General features: G+C 44.1%; 1 protein-coding gene across 12 annotated transcripts in view; it reads right to left on the bottom strand.

Annotated features, from left to right (window-relative positions):
* The window catches only part of TBC1D8 (TBC1 domain family member 8), a 101083-nt gene that overhangs the window by 36484 nt on the left and 40646 nt on the right, over window positions 1–23953 (bottom strand). For 7 of the 12 annotated variants that reach the window (XM_027623182.2, XM_027623186.2, XM_027623187.2 and 4 more), the window contains 4 exons: window positions 23198–23353; window positions 7694–7812; window positions 3558–3786; window positions 1193–1433 (listed from right to left, as the gene is read on the bottom strand). In XM_027623182.2, the coding sequence (XP_027478983.2) occupies window positions 1193–1433; window positions 3558–3786; window positions 7694–7812; window positions 23198–23353 (745 nt within the window). Of the gene's footprint in view, window positions 1–1192; window positions 1434–3557; window positions 3787–7693; window positions 7813–16878; window positions 17022–23197; window positions 23354–23953 lie in introns of all 12 variants that reach the window. The other 5 variants (XM_027623189.2, XM_027623188.2, XM_027623184.2 and 2 more) reach the window with 3 other exon arrangements.

Genomic DNA, 23953 nt, shown 5'->3' on the forward strand with positions numbered 1-23953 from the left:
ACTCAGAGACAGAAAGTAGGGTGGCGGTTGCCAGGGGCTGGGGGAGGAGGGAATGGAGTTTTTGCTTAATGGGGACAGAGTTTCAGTTTTGCAAGATGAAGTGTCCCAGGGCTGGATGGAGGGGATGGTTGCACAACAATGTGAATGTACTTATCCATTTTTAACTGTATGGTTCAGTGGTATTAAGGCAGCAAATTTTATGTTATGTGTATTTTACCAGAATAAAAAAATTTTTAGTCGTACTAAATAGTAGCGGTGATTCTGTAACGATATCAAATCTATCCAGCCAGACAGCACTTGACAGATGACTTGTTTCTCTAAGGATATCTTTGTATCAACTCTACAGTTACCTGGTCTAAACCACCAAGTCAGGAATCACAGTCAAGCTCGGACAAACACCACCGTTTAAATTTTAGATAATAAAGCTGAACTTCTTTAAAGTGACCAATAATTCAAGCAACTGCACCAGACATCTCCACACCTAGCACCAGCTGGGGGCAAACCAATAACAAAGAATGTTAACTTAGAGCATTACTAAGGCACATTTCTAACGACAAACTGGTACCAAAAATAAATCCACTGTCCCGAAAACTTTTTCTACAAAGCACTTTCAAAAGGAAATATAAATTTCTTAATGTTCACTGATAAAACACAGTACTGAATGGAATTCTATCATGAAGCTATCCATATTACATTTCCTTAGAAGTATTTTTTATAAAAATCAGTTTCCAAATATCTGGGAAAAAAAGAATTGAATCCAGAAATCAAAGTCAACTGCATTAAAAAAAAATCAACAATCGGGGCACCTGGATGGCTCAGTTAGGTTGAGCATCTGACTCTTGGTTTCGCCTCAGGTCATGTCAGGGTCATGGGATCAAGCCCCGCGCTGGGCTCCACACTCAGTGCAGAGTCTGCTAGAGATTCTCTCCCTCTCTGCCTCCCCCACCCCTCCCCCAGCTCACTTGCTCTAAAACAAATAGATGAAATCTTTAAAAAAAAAAAAATCTTCACTATTAAAAAAAAAAAGTCGCTGCCAATTATTGTCACAATCATGATTAACGCCACAGGAAAATGTGCACCATGCCACAAGGGAAATTTAAACCTAGTACAACTGAGACTAACAAAGCACATGTAAATGAAGGTGGTGGCACATCAGTCCCGTGGGTGAGGAACTGAAAACGGAAGCTCTTACCGCTTGGTGATCTGGCTCGGCTCCTGCAGGTCTGGGTCCAGGTCAAAGACCTCATTATCCAGGAGCCTCCGGAGTGTCACGTCTGCCAACTGCTCCATGATCTTGAACACCTCATCGAGGTTCAGGAACATGGAGAAGTCGCGCTCCTTATTCTGCGTGGTGATACGGATGGTATCCGTCAGGAAGACGTTGGACGTTCTTTCCAACTTCTGGATATCGACCCAAGGGACTACAAGTTTAACTGGAAGAGGGAAAAAAAAAAAAAAAAAAAAGACAAATACATAGGTTACCCTAACATGTGAGCCAAACTTGAGTGTATCAGCAAACAAGAGTCCAAGGATTTCCTTAAGCTGAAATGCAAAACCAGAGCAGGAAAGGGGAAGCACAAAGCTGCCTGACAGCTGCATGTTAGAACCCAACTCATGTTTCATGATTTTCTTAAAAGATTTAAACAAAATCTTCCAATTTGCTGGCCACTGCACACGTACAGGGGACAGCATTCTGAAATATCAAGTTAACAACAGGAAAACTTCTTCAAAAATATTTAAACTTAAATACTTGCAAAATATGCAAAACTTCCTCAATCTACCTAATTTCTGGTTTCAAAAGCAGCATTCATGGTGTAAGCTATGAAAAAAAAGGGCAAAAGAGGATTATTCATGATCTCGTTTAGAGAAACAGGCTTAACATTTAGACTGTGTCAAATGACAGTCTTAGAAGACACAGTACAATTTCTATGGAATTCTTTTTAAAGCAATACAGTACAAACAGTACATTTTATAAACAAGTGTTCTATTCTGGGAAATGTTTCCAATACAGTGGTAGTGAGGCTAGCTAGCGCTTGCTAATGCAAATGGGGAAGAGACACTATGACAACTTAAAGTGATAAATGTTATCAAATATTAGAAATCATTTTTTTTCAAAACTCAGCATCCTAACAAAATTTGGCTTCGTCACCATGAATGAACGGTGTCAGAAAGTAACTGATTTTCTTTTTCAAATAAAGGAAAGGATCTTGAAGTGTTTCTTTTTCTACCATTTCTTTCCACTTGTTGTAATAATGTTTTCAGGGCTTCAGTAACTTAAAAGACCACACATCTACATCAGGCTTGAGAAGAAGCTTCTTCAGCTACTTCTAGTTGCTTTCATGTAAGTTGTTCATACAAACACATATGCAACCTATAACATCAACTTTCATTTCATCAAGCGTCTACTTTGTGAAAAGCCCTGCACTTAAGGAGCTCATTCAAATAGGGAAAACAGACATGTAAAATAAGCAACCACTAACTTGGCAAAATCTAAAACAGAAACACAAACATGGTGCAAATTTTAAGGGAACCAAGGAAAGTCCCTGGAGGTGATAAAAATCTGAACTGATTTTGAAGGGTGAACCAGAGTTTCCAAAGAGGCACAAGAATGGGGAAGGGGAGGAAAGACCTGCATGAATTTTGAGAAGCACCACAGAAAGTCCAAGAATAAGGATAGGATAGTCAAGATTAGGTCAGGGCACAGTCCAGGGGTGGGGAAAGGCTGTGCACACAGGGTGTATGTACTGGAGCATCAGACCTGAAGCTGGCAGCGTAAGAAAGAGAAGCAGTGGCCCTGGAAGGAAGCGGTGTCAGCACAATTTCAGAGAAGCCCCTCCCACTGGTTCAACTTGAAACATAAACTTAAATGCAGGAAGGAAAAAAAAATTAGGTATATAAACACATACATACGCATTTACTTGTTTTATATACACACACACAGCTGCTATCCTGCATGGGTGCTTGCAACAATATTTGGTTCCAAAAGAAGTTTCAGTGGGAATGATTTTTTCAAAATTCAATATACAACCAACACTTATGGCTTTTCTTTCTTATCCTGGAATTCCATTACCTCGCATGGCGATGGTCAGTGGATAAATGTGTGCAAAGTTAATCACCGCCTGAATCTCAAGTGGACCCTCCCATACCAAGGAACAACTGTACATCTTGCTCCTCTTCCGGGAGCAGTCATGATCTTCAGGGCTGGCAACTTTTCAAAGGCCCCCCACCCATCTTAAGGAGCGTCAGTTTTGACAACGTGTTTTCAGAGCAACATAAAGTAAAAAACCTCCCGTAGCTCTATGAAGCGAGTTACACAGAAATGTTTAAGGCAATGGAAAAAATGAATTCTCACCAAATCAAAGCCCCTTAGTGGTGCTAGCATAAAGAAATATAATTGTCTGCACACGTCATTTGAAGTTAATCAAGAATCACTCATTACCATCTCAACCACTCATTTAAAAATCCTTTGTTCTCTAGCTCTTCCTCGTGTCTCAGGACAGCACTGAGCATCCCGAGGGTCAGCTTCATCTGCGAATGCCAGCCCGAGCCTCACTTACGTTCTTTGCCCAGGAAGAAGGAGTAGAAGCAGAGGTGGTTAATGCTGAGGTACAGCCAGCCTTGGCGGGGAACCCTGCCCTTCCAGCAGCAGCAGGAGTAATAGGTGACCAGCTTCTCTGCCTCCGGGAAGTTGAACCTGGCCTCGAACTTCACCAAGGCCTCTCGGAACTTCTCAGGCTCTTCTTCCTGCTCGGCAAGCCTGCTGCTTGTCTCCTCCGCAATCAGAGCCTGACACAAAAAGATAAGGGTCCCCTTGTCGGTGAGAGGGACTAGGGGAGGGGCAGGCAGAGGTGGGAAGGGACTGCCCAGCACAGGCACCTGAGGCGTCTACACTGCCCACCGACACACACCAGGAGTGGAGGAGAGTGGCTCGCTACTCCATCTGTCTACCACCCAGAAGCACCGCCATGGTCGGGGGAAAGATGAGCTGGGGGGTGGAAGGTGGAAAACCGAAGAACAAGTCTCTCACCTGGCCACTAACCAGCCTTGAGGCTTTGGGCAAATCACTGACTTCTAAGCCTGAGTTTTCTAACAAATTACTATTGTACAATACCTCCTAGCTCTCCCTACAGGAACAGATGATCAAGTTACCGCCTCAAGCGTGAATCTGATGTATCGACCTTGAAGAACTATCCAAGTTTGAGTTACAAGTTAGTGTATTTTTTTTTTTTAAAGATCCTATTTATTTATTTGAGAGAGAGAGAGAGAGAAAGCACGAGAGAGCACAAGCAGAGGGAGCAGCAGAGGGAGAGGGAGAAGTAGGCTCCCCACTGAGCAGGGAGCCTGACATAGGGCTTGACCCCAGGACCCCGAGATCATGACCAAAGCTGAAAGTAGACGCTTAGTTGACTGGGCCACCCAGGTGCCCCCCTTTTTAAAAAGCTAAGGAATGTCATTTCCTTCAAAACTTTTAATACAAAGCCAACAGGTGCCTGACAATTGACATCTTTCACTACCACTAAATACTCTACAGTCTTCTAAGGTAGAAAAGAAGTTTGTTGGCCGAGGTCATAAATACGTCCAAAGCACTCAGGTGCACAGGGAGACAAGACAGAAAAGAAAGCATCTCAACGTACAACGGCTTTGCCAACAAGTTAACAGTAACGATCCTTTCTAAATCCAGGGTAAGGCTGTAAAAGTGCCTAGAACATAAGCCTGTGGCTTCTTCCTAAGGGGTGACAACTCATTGACAAGGTCAGAATTCTGATTCCCCACATTCCTGTGCTTCATGAAAGGCTAGGTCCCTTAAGACAAGGCCACTTTTGGGGCACCTGGGTGGCTCAGTCGGTTAAGCATCTGCCTTCGGCTCAGGTCATGATCTCAGGGTCCTGGGATCGAGTCCCATGCTGGGCTCCTTGCTCAGCAGGGAGTCTGCTTCTCCCTCTCCCTCTGCCCCTCCCTCCTGCTCTCTAATAAATAAAATCTCCCCCAAAAATGTAAGATGAGCCCATTTTGGGGATGCCTGGGTGGCTCAGTCAGTAGAGCATGTGACACTTGATCTCAGGGTTGTAAATTCGAGCCCCAAGTTGGGTGTAGAGATTGCTTAAAAAATAAAATATTTCAAAAAAAAAAAAAAGACAAGGCCATTTTGGGGGCACAACTACCAAAGCCTGACCTGTATAAACTTTTTAAGAAAATTACCTCGGAGTTACTATTAAAATAAGAATTATTAAATGAATCTGAAGTCTGGTAAAATTTCAAGTGCTTTTCATTTACTTCATTATGTTTCTCTTCTTTTCCAAATTTTATTTAACCAGACATTAAAAAATGGAAAAGTTATAAGAAAGACGAATAATTTTAAAAGCTTATCTAATATATAAAGCTCTGGACCATGAGGCATGAAGGGGATTTTAGGAAGGCTCTATAGCAAAGAGTCACAGAAGCAGAACAGCATGCACTGGCTCCGGATGCCCCACGATGATGGTGGCCACACAGACTCCTGACTTCTGTGGACTGCAGGGTCTGGTGATGAGCACAACTCTAAGTACAGGGATTTCTTTAAAGCTTTACAGAGTGGCCAACTGCTCAGGATATGACTAGGAAAGCCCCAATTCCTAATTCCTTTGGATCTTCCCAGAGGAAAGGAAGAACCTACACCACATAGTGGGCCCAAAGATATAACCCCATCTCAGACCACAAGAACCCCTCCATCCCCACTCCTGCTCCAGGCCAGCAGTCTCCCTGCAACTGCTGTTGTTGTTGTTTTTTGTGTGTGTGTTTTTTTTTAAAGTCATTTGAGTTTTGATGTGCAGGGGATCAGAATATGCCATTCCAAACTACGCCACTTCGGCATAAGGATTATTCTGAGCTGAAGACAACTGAGAAACAGTAGACACCAAAAAAGCTCTCCGCCCTCCCCCACTACTTGCCTAAAACAAGGACACCAAACACCCATTTGTGAAGGTGCCTCCCTTCTCTGTGCCAGGAAGAGGGTAAGATTCTGACCAGCACCGAGAGGAATGCGCATAACAAACCTCACAAAAACAACCCTTCTTCTCTTCCCTTCATTTCTCCCTACATTTACTTTCCCACAGCTGGCCACCCCTGAAAGCCTGAACGGCTTTCTCTTTGTCTCGTCCCTTCTCTACAAACGTATTGTTCTTTGTTGAGATGCTGTATAAGCCCCACATTCTAACCATCCCTCTGAGTTACTCATCACTGCGTTTCCCTCATGTGTATGCACACTGCATGCGCTGATCAACTGTTTTTTTTTTATCAATTCAACGTTTGTCAGTTTAATCTCCAGGCCTAGGAGGAGAACCTAGGAGGGTAGAGGAAAAGCTGCTTCCTCCTCTGCAGAAGCTTTCCTAAAGCTACTGCAGCAGAAATGAATTTCCTTCCTCCATATTAAAAGGAGAAACCCTAAATCAAAGAACCACCTGGGTGGCTCAGTTGGTTAAGCACCTTCGGCTCAGGTCATGATCCTGGAGTCCCGGGATCGAGTCCCACCATCGGGCTCCCTGCTTGGCAGGGAGTCTGCTTCTCCCTCTGACCCTCTTCCCTCTCGTGCTCTCATTCTCTCTCTCAAATAAATAAATAAATAAATCTTTAAAAAAAAAAAAAACCACCATAACATAAGGAGAAAGGAGGCAAGTGTGAAAAATAACCATGAAATAGGCATTTCTGTAGCTAAGCCCCAGTGCGATCTGACCCAGGGAACCAAGCTAGTCAGTCGGATCAGGCAGAGATGGTAACCCACAGGCTGGATGAGTCCCCACCACAGCCTGGGTCCACCTGCCAGCCCCATAGCCCAGAGGTGACACCAAGAGGCCACCAGCCAACACTGCCTGACTCAGCAGACCTTTGGTTCCTACCTGGTGACATAAGAGGAAGAAAAAGAATACTTCTCTTTTGTCCCTTTAAAACCGAGAATTCACTTTGACACCCTTTACTAAAAGCTGAAGCATTTTTGAGGCAAACTTTTGAAGAAAAAAATAAACAAAATCAATGGTCTGGGGGATTTTACCTGCAGGGAGGAAAACGGTATTAGAGGCTAATGCATTAAAGTGTTTAATAAGGGTTAAAATCAGAATGAGAAACAGTCTCTCCCTGCCTGATGGGGCTTTGAAAGCACTGGGTACCAATCATGTTGTTGCAATGACAGAGAAGATGAAACTCACAGAGATATTAACAGGTACCCTCCAAAACATTCCTGTCGTGCCTTCTCAAAACCTAAATGGTCTTAATTCCATTTAATTAACATATTTGAAGAATAAACAGCCTCTTTAGGAAGAGGAAAGTGCCAGGCCCAACAAAATAGAGTGACAAGATGTCACAACTGCAAAAAGGTGGGAATAACGAGTTTAAGGAGTCAAAGACCATTTCTGCTCTGCAAAAACATAAATGTTAACATTTTTTCCCCCCGAGACAAGAGAGGACCTCCACTTCTGTAAAGGAGAACAAAAACTGAGGCCTGAGAATGTGGATTTTCCAATTTCAGGTATATTTTGCCAGACTGACTGTGAAGTTTAACAAGTGACAAGTCCAGCTCCTTTGTGTATTAAGCCAAGTCGTTCAGTTATGGTGGAGAAAATTGTTCAAATCTGGTCAAAAATGCTACCGTGCTCAAAATGTCACATGGAGGTAATGAGAAAGATGGGGAAATGGGGAGAAGCATTTCAATCAAAGGACCTACCTTTACCTTCCCTTTGACAAAGCTGGCAATGTCATCTTTATTATCAAAGACGGACAAAGTATGTAGGAGGTTTTGTTCCAGCCAGTCCCAATGCTGGTTTATTTCCTCTAATGTCGCACCTGGGTTAGAACAGAAAACGATACCGAAATTAAAAGTAACTCCTAGAACATGAACTCATTTTCCAGCTATTATGAAACCCGTGTTTGTGATTAAAACATCCTGGTCTCTCACATCCTGGGCCACGGCGGACAATGAAGGCACCCTCTTTTGAAGCCATGGTGTCCCTCACCACAGCAAACACCTGTCCACTGCCACATGGATGGGCCAGGGAACCCATCAGTTTACTCCTGGGACTGCATGTGGACATCCGATCAGTCTTGCTGATGCCTGGACTTCCTACCACATCCACTCAAGTGACGGGAACATTTGTAGTTATGCAACCATTCCAGGGGAAACAAGCCCCCCAAAGCAGACCAATTCTGAACAGTCTCACATAGTTTACCCTGTGAGAACAGGGATCCCTCAAGAGGGACCTCAGCCCAGGGTCACAGAGGAAAGAGCGTCCTGAGAAAGCTCTGCTGATTGCCCAAGGCTGTTGCCAATCACAACAAGCATCATTAAATACAACAGCAACAACCTAGGGAATTTTCAGGTTTACCAAGCTGTACTTCGTATAATTTACAACAATACCCCTTTAGAGCATACATAAAAAGAGGCTGTATACTAAATGTTAAAAACGTACATTAAATCACGTCTACTAAGTTAATTTCTTTCCAACGCAATTATAAAGAAATCGCCCCATTAATGAAGCATTAAGCAACACTGTTACCAAAAAGCTTAGTTATTTTAGTATTTCCCCTCGAGGAGTCTCCTAGTACGCTCCATTAGACAACGGGCACCTTGTCACAAGGACGGTGCCAGATCCTAGCGAAGGACCCAGCATACAGCAGGTGCTCAATAAAGTCCCCTGCCTTGAGGCAAGCAGGGTCCTGGACAAGAAAAGGGATGTGTGCATCAGGTGTGTGTAGTACAGGAACAGATAAATGCCCAGCTAGGAGAACCAGATTTCCAAAATGGGAAGGAGATATTCTAACCTCAAGAGGTCAAGGGCTACCGAACACCAGTCCAGAGTAAGCTCGCGACTGTGAGAGGAATAATGGTCAAGAGAACCACATACACAAAAGCCAGATATGCATTTTGTTAACACCAAACTTTCTGTATGCTATTTGTAGCTTTCCTCCCTGCAGAGTATAGATGCATGGAGGGATCTTATGAAATGCCAGAGAACTCACTCCTTGACTCGTACATTCAGGGTCAGTGAGAATAAAGAACATCTGTGTTAGGACTATTCTGAATGGACAGGTGAGGAAGGAGTCATCAGAGCAATCCAAGAGAATTCTTCATAAAGAAAAGTGAGAGAGAGAGAGAGATCTGGTCTCTCTTCCTCTTCTTATAAGGAATCCCGTCATGGGGGCCCCACCCTCATGACTTTCTGTAAACCTAATTACCTCCCCAGGTCCCACCTCTAAATACTACCACATTGGGGGTTAAGGCTTCGATATATGAATATGGGGGAGGAAGACACCCTTCAGTCCACACCAATCCGCCACCTGCCCAGCTGTCCAGCAGTGCCCCCTCCCCACGCTCTTGCTCCTTAAGGATCAACAGACTGGAGATACAGCCACACGCGGTTTAGGAGAGCCCGCTCAGGGGGGGGGGGGGCATGGTCAGGATCCTCTCACTGTCCGTCCCCCTCCCACCCAGGAGGCCCGAGTGGTTACGGGAAACCCCTGGCCCTTAAGGCTCCCCATTCCTCTTACACGGGGGAAAGATCCTTTTAAAGCAAAAGCAAACCAAGTTATTCCAGGCTCCACAGCAGGACTCTCGTGAAGCTTCTAAGTGTCATCTACCTGAACCCCGGGCACTCACCGTCTGCTTGGTTCCCCACACTCCGTGCTGAGGAGCCTTAGGCAGACGTCAGGTTTGCCCGGCCTCTGGCTAAATCTCTGCCGTTCAGTGTCTTCCAGCGGCAACCGTGTAGGTGTCAGTCACAAAAACACCTTCTATACCTGAGGGGGTCAGCAATAGGGTCTTCCTAGTGGGCGGACAGCACATCACACTCTCTCAAGAGAGTCCTTGGGTCTTCACTAAAGCCAATAAACTTGTGCAGGAGCCTTAGGGATGCCTGGACCTCTGCCCTTCTCTTTAAGGTTTACTCTTTCTAGATCTTTGTATTTTATTATTTATCATAATAAAACCAACTGCTCAGATTATTTAAGGCAAAGAATAAATGGGAAAAATTATCCTCACTGGTCATCCATCTTTTTGAGTATTTTTTTTTAAAGATTTATTTATTTATTTGAGAGACAGAAAGCAGGGGGGGGGGAGGGAGAACCTGAAGCAAACTCCCCGCTGAGCGTGGAGCCTCCACAGGGCTCAATCCCACAACCCCACGACCGAGACCATGACCTGAGCCAAAATCAAGAGTCGGACGCTCAACTGACTGAGTCACCCAAGCGCCCCTTGAGTAGGTTTTCATGACTTCCTAATTTATTTAAAAAAAAAGAAAAAAGAAAAAAACTTGGCCGAATGAGGAAGAACAAGAGAAGGGAGAAGACTCACCTTTGTAAACTTTCTATTCCAGGGACTAACTCACTGCTGTGTAATGAAGACTTCTGAATGAGGAAACGGAGGCTCAAACACTTCTCCAAGGTCATATGTATTGAAGAAAAGGCAAAAGCAGGGTATGAACTCATTCTCTACAACCTTGAAGTACCCTGGGGTCCTCCCGTAATAGGCTGCATTTCAGTTTCAAAGTAACATTTACATAATCCTTAGGTCCGTTACTTTCTATGACTTGACGCTAAAAAAAAAAAGTCCTTCTGTGTTTGTACTTAGAGCAATTCCAATTTCCTGAGTGCATCTTTCTGGATGACATGAAACAGGTTTTCATCTATCCTATTAAAGCTCACAGGGCCAGCACAGTTCATTGTTAACAGCTAAACATGTAGGTCATCTTCATCTGATAACCACAGATACCACGAATAAAACTATAAACAAGCCCCAACACAGTCTATCACATGGAATGAAGGCTTGAAACAAAGCCATCAAAAATTAAGGCTTTTATTCTTTAAAAGATTCTTCTACTTATGGGGAGGACCTTAGGTCAGGGAAAGGTAATTCTAAAACAAAACCAAGCCTACACCTTGAGAGAGAAAATAGGCACACATATAAAAATCTGTCACTGAGCCACAGTTAGATTTCATTACAATCTGCCCCATTCCTGAATATAAGACATAGCTGTTACGTCTCTCCCAGCCAAGACAATCAATATGATGAAACTTTTCCACCCTACCATCTTCCATTTCCTACAAAAGTTGCCAAATGGCAGGGAAATTTTCCAAACTATAATTTCCTCTGCAGGGAAGTCTTATGATAGGCTTCCAAAATACCGTAAATCCGTGCAAACCAACTGCATGTCCTCAGCCCCAAAGGACAAAAAGGAGAGTCACTCAACAGATCTCACACACCTAAGCTGTAACCAGGTTTCCCAAATTACATGAAGTAGCCCATCAGAAGACAGCTTTTTAAAAAATGAAAAAGAGAAGACATATTTTTAATAAAAATAGCACTTTGTAAGGCCAACCACTGACTTGTACAATATTTGTTAGAGGTAAGCACACACACACAAATATTTTTCTGTCTGTGGGTCATGCTCAAAAAACGTTGGAAAGCCACCATATTACGGACATACAAGTGGTGAGAAACATAAAGAGAAAATAAGAACAGGAAAACATGTCGCCCATTGAAGGGGTGGAATGGAATGATAAAAAGGCTACAGATTCCCAGCATAGCACTATTCTCACTGTTTCTGCTGTGGGCCTTTCAAAACCAAGACAGAGGAGAGCTACTGTCATGGACTGAAGTGTGTCCTCCCCAAAAACCCATCTGCTGAAGCTCTAACCCCCAATATGACCATATTTGGAGACAGGGCCTTGAAGGAGTAATTAAGGTTAAATGAGGTCATAAGGTGGCGCCCGGATCTGAGAGGACTTAGTGCCCTTTTAAGAAGAGGAAATGGGCGCCTGGATGGCGCAGTTGGTTAGCGTCTGACTCTTGGTTTCCTTGGTTGCAGCTCAGGTCATGGTCTCCCGGTGGTGAGATAGAGTCCCGAGTTGGGGTCTGTGCTCAGCGTGGAGTCTGCTTAGATTTTCTCTCTCCCTCGCCCTCTGCCCCTACCCCTGACGCACTCTCTAAAAAATAAATAAATTGAAGAAGAAGAGGAGGAGGAGGAAGAGACCCCAGGAATGCTCCATGTGAGGACACAGGGAGAAGTAGGCCGTCTGCAAGACAAGGAGAAGGGCCTCAGGAGCAACCAACCTTGCCATCAGCACCTGGACTGTGTACTTCCAGCCTCCAGAACAGGGAGCAAATAAATGTTGGTTTAAGCCACCCAGTCTGTGGTATTTTGTTATGGCAGCTCTAGAAGGCCAACAGAGCTGTTTAAAACCAAAATTTATAGGAACACTGTGGATTTTAACAGAAATCCAATTGGCAAAATTATACCTTGTTTTATTGAGGCAAAATAAGATTTCTACTGTTGCAGAATAAGACTTCTATTTCCTAAGAAAATCAAAGTTCAGAGGATCTTAAACATTACCCACACAAGAAGTCAAATCAGATTTATAAATACCTATGCAAAACTAAAATACAGTCATAGAAACCCCAATTAACCACAGAACCACCAAGAGTGATGATTTCTAAATTACCAACTCTAAGGCAGAACAGGCAGAGGTGGCTTCAGGCCGTTTTCTGAATTCTTAGCATGTTCCCTGGCATTTTGTTAGATATGCCATACACTTGATATTGTCTATCTTAATAAAAATAGCACAAGGTAGGTGGTATTATTTTCTGGGTAAGAAAAAGGGCAGAGAAAAGCCAAGCTCAAGGGCCGATCTCCCGGCTACTACAGGCCTCGCTCTATCCTAACACATGGGGGAGATAGGAGCCTGGGGAGCTGGGCAGGCAGCTCCCAAGAGCTGAGTCACTTTCAAGCTCACACACAGTATTTATTCGCCAAGGTTTCCCCCAGAGGTATTTTCAGGAAATGGAACAAGCATCTCATTGTCTATACCTACAGCTTCTGCATGAACACAGCCATAAATAACTTGATCCAAGCTTCAGTTTTCAAAAGCAACGGTTTCTCTCTGCTTAATAACTATCCAACTGAATTAAGGGCCTTCCCCAGCTACCTAAATCCTAATTTACAGTGAATGGACATTCCGTGTGTGTAGTTTGGATGTGTTTCCTTGAAACAGTACATTTCTCCTCCATCCAAACACTCCATAGCTACCATCAAATGCCTGGACTGAAAGCCATACAGACCACACAGGGGCTAATTAAAAGCAACACTGCCAAGGCAGTGTCATTTCTAAATTTCACACAACACTCATCCTAGACAGAGTAACTCAGAAACAAAGAATCAGAGTAAAAATCACAAATGAGCAGGGAAGAGGGTTGAACCAAAGCTTTTCGTTTTCAGAAACCACATGCTCTTCCCGTGGACACTCTTAACATCTGATCCGTGCCTAAAGCAGTATCTCCACGGGGACCCGTGAAAGCTCAATATCAGTATCCCATCAGCACAGCTGACCATATTTTTACCCATGGACCTCTCACTATATTGTTTAAGAAATGAAGTTTTAAACATTTTCCCATAATTTCCTTGACCTTTTCTGCCTTCAAATTAAAATACTGAGTCCCTAAAAGTATTTGCAATAAATGAAAAATTCAACCTTCCTGACACTGAAAGTAAAATAGATTTTCAATTTATATTTAAAAGTCATTAAAATGTCCTTGTATTAGTGCCATTAGAAACACTGCTCAGAATTAGAAACAAAGGTGTAGGAAAATCTGACCGTTAACCAAAAGGAAAAAAAAAAAAATCGATAGAAAAAGAACCAGAAAGGACAGATAAAATAATCAGCAGACAAGGACATAAAACAGGTATTATAAATATACTCCAAGTTCAAAGAGTAAAGCATGAGGATGGTGAGAGACCAAATTAAAGATACAGAGAAAGATCCAAACCAAACTTTGAGCGATGGAGAAACAGTGTCTGAACTCAGAAATACACTGGATGGGATTAAAAGTAATTTACATATTGCAGGAAAAAAAAAAAGTAGGGAACTTGGACACAGTGATTAAAAACTAAAATGAAAAGCAGAAAAGGGGCGCCTGGGTGGCTCAGTTGGTTAAGCGTCTGCCTTCGGCTCAGGTCATGATCCAGGAGTCCCGGGATCGAGTCCCGCATCGGGCTCCCTGCTCAGCGGGGAGCCTGCTTCTCCCTCTGACCCTCCCCCCTCTTGTGCTCTCTCTTTCATTCTCTCTCTCAAATAAATAAAATCTTTAAAAAAAAAAAAAGAAAAGAAGAAAAAGGATTAACAGCAAGAAAAATAACAGAACATCAGTGAGCTATGGAAGAGCAGCAAGCAGCCTACTAAGTGGAGTCCCGGGGGGAAAGGGGAGGGGTGGGGGAAGAAACAGAGAACAGAAAAAATATGTATATATTTGAAGAAATGGCTAATTTTTTTCAGGTTTGATGAACACTATAAACACACCGATCCAAGAATCTCAACAAACTCCAAGCAGAAAAAGCATCAAGAAAATCACATAAATGCACATCTAATCAAACTGTTGAAAGCCGGTGATGAAGAAAAAAGACAATAATTATAGAGCAACAAAGAATGACAGATTTGTCAGAAACAATGCCAGCCAGAAGACACAGAAGAACAGCTTTAAAGGTATTAATAGAAAAAAGCTAATCTACAGGTAGTTGAAGAAAAGGAGTAAATTCCTGTAAAACTTGGGAATAATAAAACCTTCCTAAGCATGCCTCAAAATCATAAAAGTATAAAAGAAAGACATTCTAAATCCTACTACATTAAAAAGCCTTTGTAAGGTAAAACACACCAAAAGCAAAGCCACCAAAGGACATGACAAGCAGGAAAAAGATTTTTTTAATTTCATTGCTCAAAGGACTAATATTCCTAGTATTTAGACAATGTCTAAAAATTGAGGGGAAGAAAAGAACCACCCAACAAAAAACGAAGCAAAGGGTTAAGAACAAGGAGTTTCTGAAAACAGCCCTTAAACACGAAAGACACTCGACTTCCTCATAACACAAGGCCCGCAAACGAGAACCATTACAGAAACACCTCTAAGGTTGGCAGAAATCCACAAGTTTGACAACAGATCCGATGATGACGAATCTGGGAAAACCGGTACTTTCATCCATTGCTGATGGCAATTTTTTCCAGTGGTACAAACCCAATGGAGGAACGGACATTTAGTAATATCTAACAAAGCTTCATATTCATTTACTAGAGTTGGGATTTCAGGATTGAAAGGATAATCTATCCCAATGATTCAGCAGTATAGGCACAAAATTATTTATTCACCAGGTTATTCACTGAGGCATGGCCAGGGATGAAAACACCACAAATGTCCACCAGTAGGGGCGCCTGGGTGGCTCAGTCGGTTAAGCGTCTGCCTTTGGCTCAGGTCTTGATCCCAGGGTCCTGGGATCGAGCCCCACGTCGGGCTCTCTGCTCAGCGGGGAGCCTGCTTCTCCCTCTCCCCCTGCCTGCCGCTCTGCCTACCTGTGCTCTCTTACCAAATAAATAAAAAAAATCTTTAAAAAAAACAAAAACAAAAACCAAATGTCCATCAGTAGAGAACAGGCTGAATCAACTATGGTACTTCTACATAATGAAAGACAAAACAAAACAAAGATAATATCAACTCTCTGATATGGAATGATTTCCAGGATATGTCCGTAAGTGAACAAAGGCAAGGCATAGAACAGAATAAATGTGACCTTTGTAAAAGGAGGGTGCAAGAATGTAGAGTATATTTGTAAAACAAAACAGTAGAAAGCTAAGCTAGAAAAAGAGAGGTTTCCCTATGGCAGAGGGAAGGAGAGGGGGAAGCAGGTTCTCTGCTGAGCAGGGAGCCCGCGTGGGGCTCGATCCCAGGACCTGGGTTCATGACCTGAGCCAAAGGCAGACACTTAACGACCGAGCCACCCAGGCGCCCCTAAAAAGCGTTTTTTAAATAGCACTTTTGACCTTCAAATTTACTATGTCTAAAAGTTACACTCAGGCGTTGCCTGCTTTTTAAAATAATTATAAGCAACATCCCTAATGGACGAACATCTTCGGGGAGTTTAGTTATTTGAGCATAAGCAAAATTGTTTAAAACAGTAGGAGCCTGGTGACACAATCCCCAACTGAAAAGAAGCATTAACCATGGCACGGCTCAGCCATTTCCAAGTGTAAATCCCACATGGAAAATGCCACCTAGTGTTGTTCAAGGAAATCCCAAGCAACCAAAGGCAAATGTGCCAGCTCACGTTGAGTGGCCTCAGAGTGTGCACCCAGAAACAAGTTCTAACTTTCCTCCTGCAGGGCTGCCTCCTAGATTTTCCTTGAAGTACACAGTGAGTTCTGCTCTGGAAAAAAGATCTGGCTGGCACTTCCTTTGCTGCCCTGGCACAAAGTTCACCAAGACACTAATCTGATCCACCCTGGAACATTTCCTCCCATAATAAAATTCTCTCTCCAAAGACAAAGCAAACAGTGGTGTAGAATACGAGAAACTAAAATGCCAGCCGTGGTCAAGGGCAGAGATAAGAAAGAAATCAGAAAGAACACTGAGAATGTTCTAGAAGGACCTGTGCCTGAGCCACCCGTGAGGCACTCCTGACGCAAGATGTGGCCCTGGCAAGTTACAAAGCAACTTATGCCTTGCTTCCTCCCTCTCCAAAATCAGTAATCGTGCTTACCTATATGTTGTTGAGGGGAACAAATGAGGAAAGTCTGTGCAAAAGTATTTTTTAAGCTGGAAAGCCTAACTCCTACGATTCTCAATTTTTTAAAAAACCTATGCCACACATTTTCGTTACTACAGCTTCCTTTAATGACCTTGGAAATTTCAAAGCCGTGTATTTTTTTCATTTTCCAAATTGAAAACATTAACTAAGCTTTTTATTCAAACTACACATTTACCGCCTCCCGAGATACAGGTATGCCTCTGCCCATCCAGGTGGGTATCTCCCTCAGATCTGCTTGAAATTCTCTGCACTCTACGGGTATAAAGTGGTATCATGGCATCATCATGCTCACCTACTTGCTTTCTCCCCATTTTTCTGCTCTCCCTCATTTCACTCAAGACCATGGGATGAGACCTTGCTAAGAAGGTTAAAACTTTGCACTTATCTTGTCACAGTCACAAAAGTACTTGGGCACTTTGGAGTCCAAATTCAGACCTGTGAAGACATGAGCATTATTAAAAGATGGTCTGTACAGAGGTTTGACAAGTTCCTCGGAAAGTTCCTGCTATCTTGGCCATGTTCCACCCCGGCTGTCTCTAAGCAAGGCAATCAAGTCGTCTTTCAGTAACCAGAAAAGACAATCCACCCCATAGCTCAATTAATCAATGTCAAAAGGAGTCCAATTCTTACATAATCAGTTTAACTCCTGGAACGACTGACGCAGATGATCCAGAGTCTCACCTGGGCTTCTTCTACTTCCCAAAAACAAGGCAGAGACAACAACTAACTCAGTGTTCAGCGTCGCAGTAAAGAATAACGTATGTGTCAATAACACAGCAACTGTACAGACAGTCACCTACCAACAGGAACTTGAAACGACAGATCAATAACTCACAGGCTGGGCTTTTCAACTGTGGAACAAAGCACAGGCTGAGACATCAGAAGAGAAACCCCAACAAAGTCTCCTTGCCCCTCCAGGGCCCCCAAGAGCCCTTCACGTTAGGTGTCAGTGCAGTCAGAAGCACGACCCCCCCCCCCCCCGCCCCTGGGCTGGAGCCCTGGACGACTCCTCTCTTCCCTCCTTTCCCAGCCCAGACCAAGGATTGGCTCCTGGGATGTGACTCTCCATGTGATACCATGTCCTTGGTTTCTCCTCATGTGCTGATCATTATATCTGGTTTCAGAGGGAAAGTAGATGTGCAATAGGTTACTCAGCCTTAAAAAGAATGAATTCTGACACCTGTTACAACACAGACAAACCCTGAGGACAGTACGCCGGCCACAAAAGGACAAATACCGTACGATTCCACTTCAGTGACATTCCTAAAGTCAAACCCATAGAGACAGGAAGCAGAATGGTGGCTGCCAGGGGCTGGGGAGGGAGGAACAGGGACTTAGTGCAGAGTGGGCACAGGATTTCCAATTTGTGCAAGTGAAAAATCTCTGGAGCTGGATGTGGTGATGGTTGCACAGCAGAGTGACTGTACTTAATGCCACTCAACTACACACTTAAAATTGGTGAAGATGGTGAATTTTATGTTATATATATTTTACCACAATAAAAAATGGTTTGGGGGGTGGTTAAAGAAAGCAAGATCTCCATTTTGCAAGTTTTTCTACTGCTCAATGGTCCCGGTCGCTCCTTACAGAGCTCCTGACGCAGGGCCTCACCCAGCCATGGAATATCCCTTCCCTGGCTTCTCAGAAAGGGCCAAGAGGTCTTATTTGCGATTGCATGACCCACTTCCCACTCCTTACGGACAGGAGACTTAAGTGCTGAGCCCATCACCTTCTTTGACCAACAGACTACTTACTCATACCTAAAGCAAGAGTCCATACTTGACCACTTTGGTTTATTTGCACACCTCCTATTTGCTAAACACCAGGCCCTGTCCTGGATGCTGGAGGGTTAGCGGTGAGCAGGACCCTGAGAAAATTTTTATCTTCATTAGAGGGTGGGCAAACAAACAAAAAGAAAAAGTGACAGCAGTGGTAAGTGCTGCAGGGACTCCACCAGCAGAGTGGGGGAAGCAGTCGGAGGGGGGTGTGGGCAGGGGTGGGATCTCTCAGAGGGGGCATCTGAGCGCCAAGCTGAAAGGCAGGGCACAGTCCTCCACAGCCCTCTCCTACACAAGTCCTCACCGCTTTCTCACCGTGCGTCTTTTAACCACTGAGGCCAGTGAGGTTTATAAAGCTTTCAGATTCCCTGGTCCACGTACGTCAAAAAATAATAGCAACTTATCACTTATCCCCTTCTAACTGCAATCATCCACAGATCCGCTGCCAAATAATATTGTTCACCCAGGTGATTATCTACCTAGCTCTTACACCTCTGCTTAAAAACCAACAGGAAAAAAAAAAAAAGAAAAAGAAAATTCTTCCCAAAAGCTCTCCTACAGTCTCCCTGCACCGCCGTGCAAACAGCCAAAATCAAATGCAGATATAAATCGTTCTTGCAGGGCCACTCTTCCTGTTCCTGCCCACGTCCTGGTGCCGCCCAGGCCCTTCCTACAGTTCTTGTTTGTGCTTTATCTGAGACTTAAAACCCTGGGCAGGGATCCTTTCTCAATGCTCAAGGCACAATAAAATATTAAATATGGTGAGTCAATATCACAGTGCAGGATGCCCAAGTAACTCCCAGGAGAGGCCTAAGTATCTCAATCAATACCACAAGCCCAAGGCACAAATACCCTCCCTGTTCTCTCTTCCCTAACCCAAGAAAAGCAGCGCTGGAAAGAACCACTGCTTCCACAGGGGACCTTCTGTGGGCAATACAGCAGAAGAACGTGAAGCATCTGTAAACCTGCCATGGGTCAGGTCCAAGGCAAATACTCAGCCAAGTGGAAATTAAGGAAGCAGATCCTGGCTCAAGAGAGAGAATATTCTAGGAATTCACCCTGCTCAGGACTACACTGCCAGGGCGGGGGTGTCGGGGACAGGGAGAAGCAAATGTAAGCTGCTGCAACCTTTATGGCATGCAGTTTGGCAATATATGGACAGATGGCCTTAGAAAGTATATCCCCCTGATGCAGAACTTCCTTACTATGTGCTGGTCAAGGGTCTTGCCACCTCTTACTTTCCTAATCGTCGTTCCAGCTCTACCTGCTACTTCTGGGTTGCTCTCTGGATTCCCCGGGGCCCTGTGAAGCCCGGTGGAGGGAGACTACCCCTCACACACTCACCCAGGAACCCTCAACACCAAGCACGTGTCTGGTACATGGCAGGCACCCAACATTTCACATGAATGGACTTTGGGTCGAGAAGAATCCTGAAATATTTAAGCGTATGGATGTTCATTTAGGTTTTTAAAATACTGAAAAGTCAGAACCAATTAAGTATCTAATAAAGGACTGGATGAGTAAATTAGGCTACGGCCATAAAGTTGAGTGCTGTGCAGCCATAAACTCGCTGTGGTCTGAAAGTGCTCCAGGAGCCCCGAGCGGATACTGTAGACCTCCCCAGCCACACAGATTCAGGAACTGAGCAGGGTCCCCGCTCTGCAGACTCCCCAGAAACTAATCTAGTGAGGAGACAAAACTCCAGATGTTCCCATCAAAAGCCCCAAAGCCAGAGTAAGACCCACTGTTTGGCCTGGGGCAGAGTGACAGGAGAGAAACCAGAGAGAAACCGGAGAAAGGAACAGGGTCTTGCTGCCTCACACCCCCCACATCCACCCAGCAGCACACCTGTCCTCTCCACTCTGACCCTGAAATACGAGTCTGAAAGTCCTCCTATGCAAATGCCATAGGGCCAGTCTTAGAGGCCCACGTCCAAGCATGAGTGGGGTGCAGAGGAGCAGCAGAGCAACCAAGCCAACACCTGGCAGCAAAAGAGGATGAACAGAGGATCCCAAGGTGTTCAAAAGACAGGGACTGTGTCCCAGAAGAAAAATGGAAGCCTCAAGGAGGAAAGGGAAATTCTCACAAACGCCTCATGCTCCAAGACAGCAAGAACATGAACTCAGGAACAAGAGTGCAAAGATGAGAAGATGAAACAACAGAGGTAAGGGAGAGGAGACGCCCAAGAAAATGATCAAAACACAGCCAAAGGAGAGGCGCCTGGGTGGCTCAGTTGGTTGAGCCTCCGATTTCTTGATTTCAGGGTTGTGGGATCAAGCCCCACATCGGGCTCCATGCTCAGCATGGAGTCTGCTTGAGATTCTCTCTCTCCTTCTGCCCCCACCCCGGCTCATGTGTCTCTCCCTCTCTAAATTAATTAAATAAAATAAAAACACAGTCAAATGAGTAAGTTAAAGCAACAAAGTGTGGGATACACAGCTGAAAACGGAATTACTCACTCAAAGGATTATGAACAGCATACAGGATGCTAGCTGAAGAGATGGGTAAAATCAAGAATGAAAAGCAGACAACAGTTATCCAACAGAAAGTCTCTGAGACGGGGATTCTGACAAATGGAACATCAGACGCATTTTTAAAAATACACACACAGAACAAGAAAATGTCCTGAAGTGGTTAAAGGAATTAATCTGCATACTGAAAGAACACATTGAATTCCAGAAAAATTTAACACAATGTGCTCAAGGCAGTAACAGATCACAACCAAGTTACTAAACTACTTAACCTCAAAGATACAGACAGTTATGGGCACAAAGAGCACATCACCCACCAGGGGGTAAAAGGGAGGGGGGAAAAAAAGGCCACCCTGAGATTTCTCCCACTGCCTCGTTAAATACAGGAAGACCCTGGAGCAATGGCCAGTATGCTCTGGATGGCTCCAGAGACTATCATACCCAGCCAAGATGTCACTCAAGTCCAAAAGCAAGGGACAGACACCTGTGAATGTGAGACATTACTGGGAGAAGAAAACAGGAATCTAGGCAATTAAGAGATGAGCCAAAATTGGGGCGCCTGGGTGGCTCAGTCGGTTGGGTGTCTGACTCTTGATCTCAGCTCAGGTTCTGATCTCAGGATCATGAGTTCAAGCCCCACGTTGGGCTCCATGCTGGGCATGGAGTCTACTTAAAAGAGAGAGAGAGAGAGAGAGAGAGAGAGAGAGAGAGAGAGAGAGAGAGAGAGAGAGAGAGAGAGAGAGAAGCCAAAATTAAAGATTCTGTATTAGGAAAGCCATACCTGAGAAAAAGCATTAGGTCAATTTAAATAGAGGACAGAACCAAAGAATGACGGACAGCATCGTGACGGACAGAATGAAAAGTACAACATGAAGTTAGTAACAACACATTTTTAAATGAGGAACTGGAGAGGAAGGGGGTAAGAATGAGAATGCCGGCATCCCTGTCCTCTAGGCTGGGGATTGAACACACACGGGTCAAAATTGCAACACTGCTTTAAAAAGCTGCAATCCTAACCCTGTGATGCTTTCACAAATCTCTTCCCTTAACCTTTGATGAACCTTTTAGAAAATAAGCTCTCGTGTTAAGGAAACATTTATTTTTGAACTCTGGTTTTACTTCAGCTTCTCATTTACTGAGATCAAGTAAAACTTAACACTTTTGTTACAAAATAGCATTGTCCACTATTAGCATTGTAACTATTTTATTACAAAATAGCAGGGCTGCATTTTCACAAAGGTACTTCTTGTCTGTCTACATTGTCCCTGCCCTAAGTGCAGTATAAAGTGGTCTTGATGAGGTGAAGCCAGGGTGACTGGACGTTACTTTGGGTGGCTAGGATGTGGGGTGAGAGACATTTTCTTCTTCGTACTTGTCCAGCGTTGATGGATTAGATTAAATGTGCATCGTTTTTATGATTTTATACAAATACAGAAGGATTTGTCTTAACTAGTACAAAACACAACAGACTGGGGGAACAAAAACATATCAAGATGTTAGCAATGCTTAGAATTGGATGGTGGATGTGGTAAAAATTTTCTCCTCTGTACTTTTCTATATTTTTCCAGGAAAAAAAAAATCCAATATTAAAGAATGTGCAGTGATGTTGGAGATTTATGGTAGCGAGTAAAGTGTTCAGAGAAAAAACAAAGCTAGAAGCCTCTACGTGTATTAGCACATGTACACAAAAGAGTGATGAGCACTGAGAAGGGGGTTATGGAAGATCTCCTTGTCCTTCTCACTTACCAACCTAACTTCTGGAAGGTGAACATTTCTGACTTGTGTAGTTAAAAAGACACATCTTGCTCTTGTTTTTGAATAGAAGGGGCTCCTCAGATGTGACGATCCCTAGCCCCCGCGATGCTGGCAGGGCAGGGAGAGCATCACTGTAGGAGGACTGAAACCCCAGATGAAGAGGATGAGGGGATTTCAAAATTCCCGTGGGGCACAGCAGTCCAGTGATGCAGCATAAATGTGGGACAGGGGGGTGAAGACTGCCCTGAGTCACACAGAACCCTCAAACGCTTCCCCTGTACCATTACCATAGGGGCACAAACCCAAGAAGACATTTGTTAGGTCAGAAACAAAATTAAGGAGAAAAGGGCTCCATTCATAGTCAATGAGATAGAGCACCCTGAATAACACACATGAAAGCCTGGCATGCCCAAGCTAAGGTGCCCAAGCTTGTAGCTTTTATGTGCTTTTGATGGCTGAAAAACAAACAAAAAAACAAAACAAAAAAAAGAGCTCATAAAAGCAGATGAGTTTCTAAAAGGAGTTACCTTCAAGCTTCACCAACATGCAGATACTCAGCATGCTTAGACCTTAAGGTTTGGAATATTCCAACCGGAACAAAACTCACCAGTGGCTATGGCCCAGTAAACGTCTGATCCACTCAGTAACTCACCACATGCTATGGGAGAATAAACCTGGGACCCAGGCACTTGAAGCAGAATTCGAAATGGAGCGACCCGTGCATTGGAATCCAGCACTGCATCCAGAGCACCTACCAGGCGACCTTCAAAAGAAAAAAGAAAGCGCACCTCTGAGCACGGGGACTGACCAGCTGCCCACTCCCTGAACACAGTTCAGTTGGTGTCTAAACTCGACACCAGAAGGCAGCAGGCTTGGGTCCAGGTCTTCAACTCACCTCTCAAGAGCCTGAGCTCCGTGAGCCCCAGGGCTCTGGCTGCCTAGTACCAGTCACCCAACATCTGGAACAGGGCCTCACATTAACAGGCACTTAAGTACAGATTTGCAGAATCCAATGACCGAGGGAACGAGGGGCCCTGGACACAAGTCACCTAACCTGTTTGCTTTCCTCGGTGTCTCCATTACAGAGGCAACATGACTCCATACATAAGAGCTGGGGATCTGTAGTCATTCTGACTCAAGTCCCAGCTCCCCAGTTTTCAAGCTGTGTGACAATGGGCAAGTTACTTAACCTCTCCGTGCCTTGGTCTCATTTGTAAAATGCAATAATCACAGTATACCTACCTCACACGGTAATTGTGAGAATTAACGTACGCAACATTCAAAAGGTCTTAGACTATTTATTGCCTGGGTGTAAGAAGTACTGTTATTATAATATCATCATCTCAAAGGTAGATGAATAATC

This window comes from Zalophus californianus, chromosome 8 (assembly GCF_009762305.2).
Source record: "Zalophus californianus isolate mZalCal1 chromosome 8, mZalCal1.pri.v2, whole genome shotgun sequence".
In the NCBI taxonomy this organism is placed as follows: domain Eukaryota; kingdom Metazoa; phylum Chordata; class Mammalia; order Carnivora; family Otariidae; genus Zalophus; species Zalophus californianus.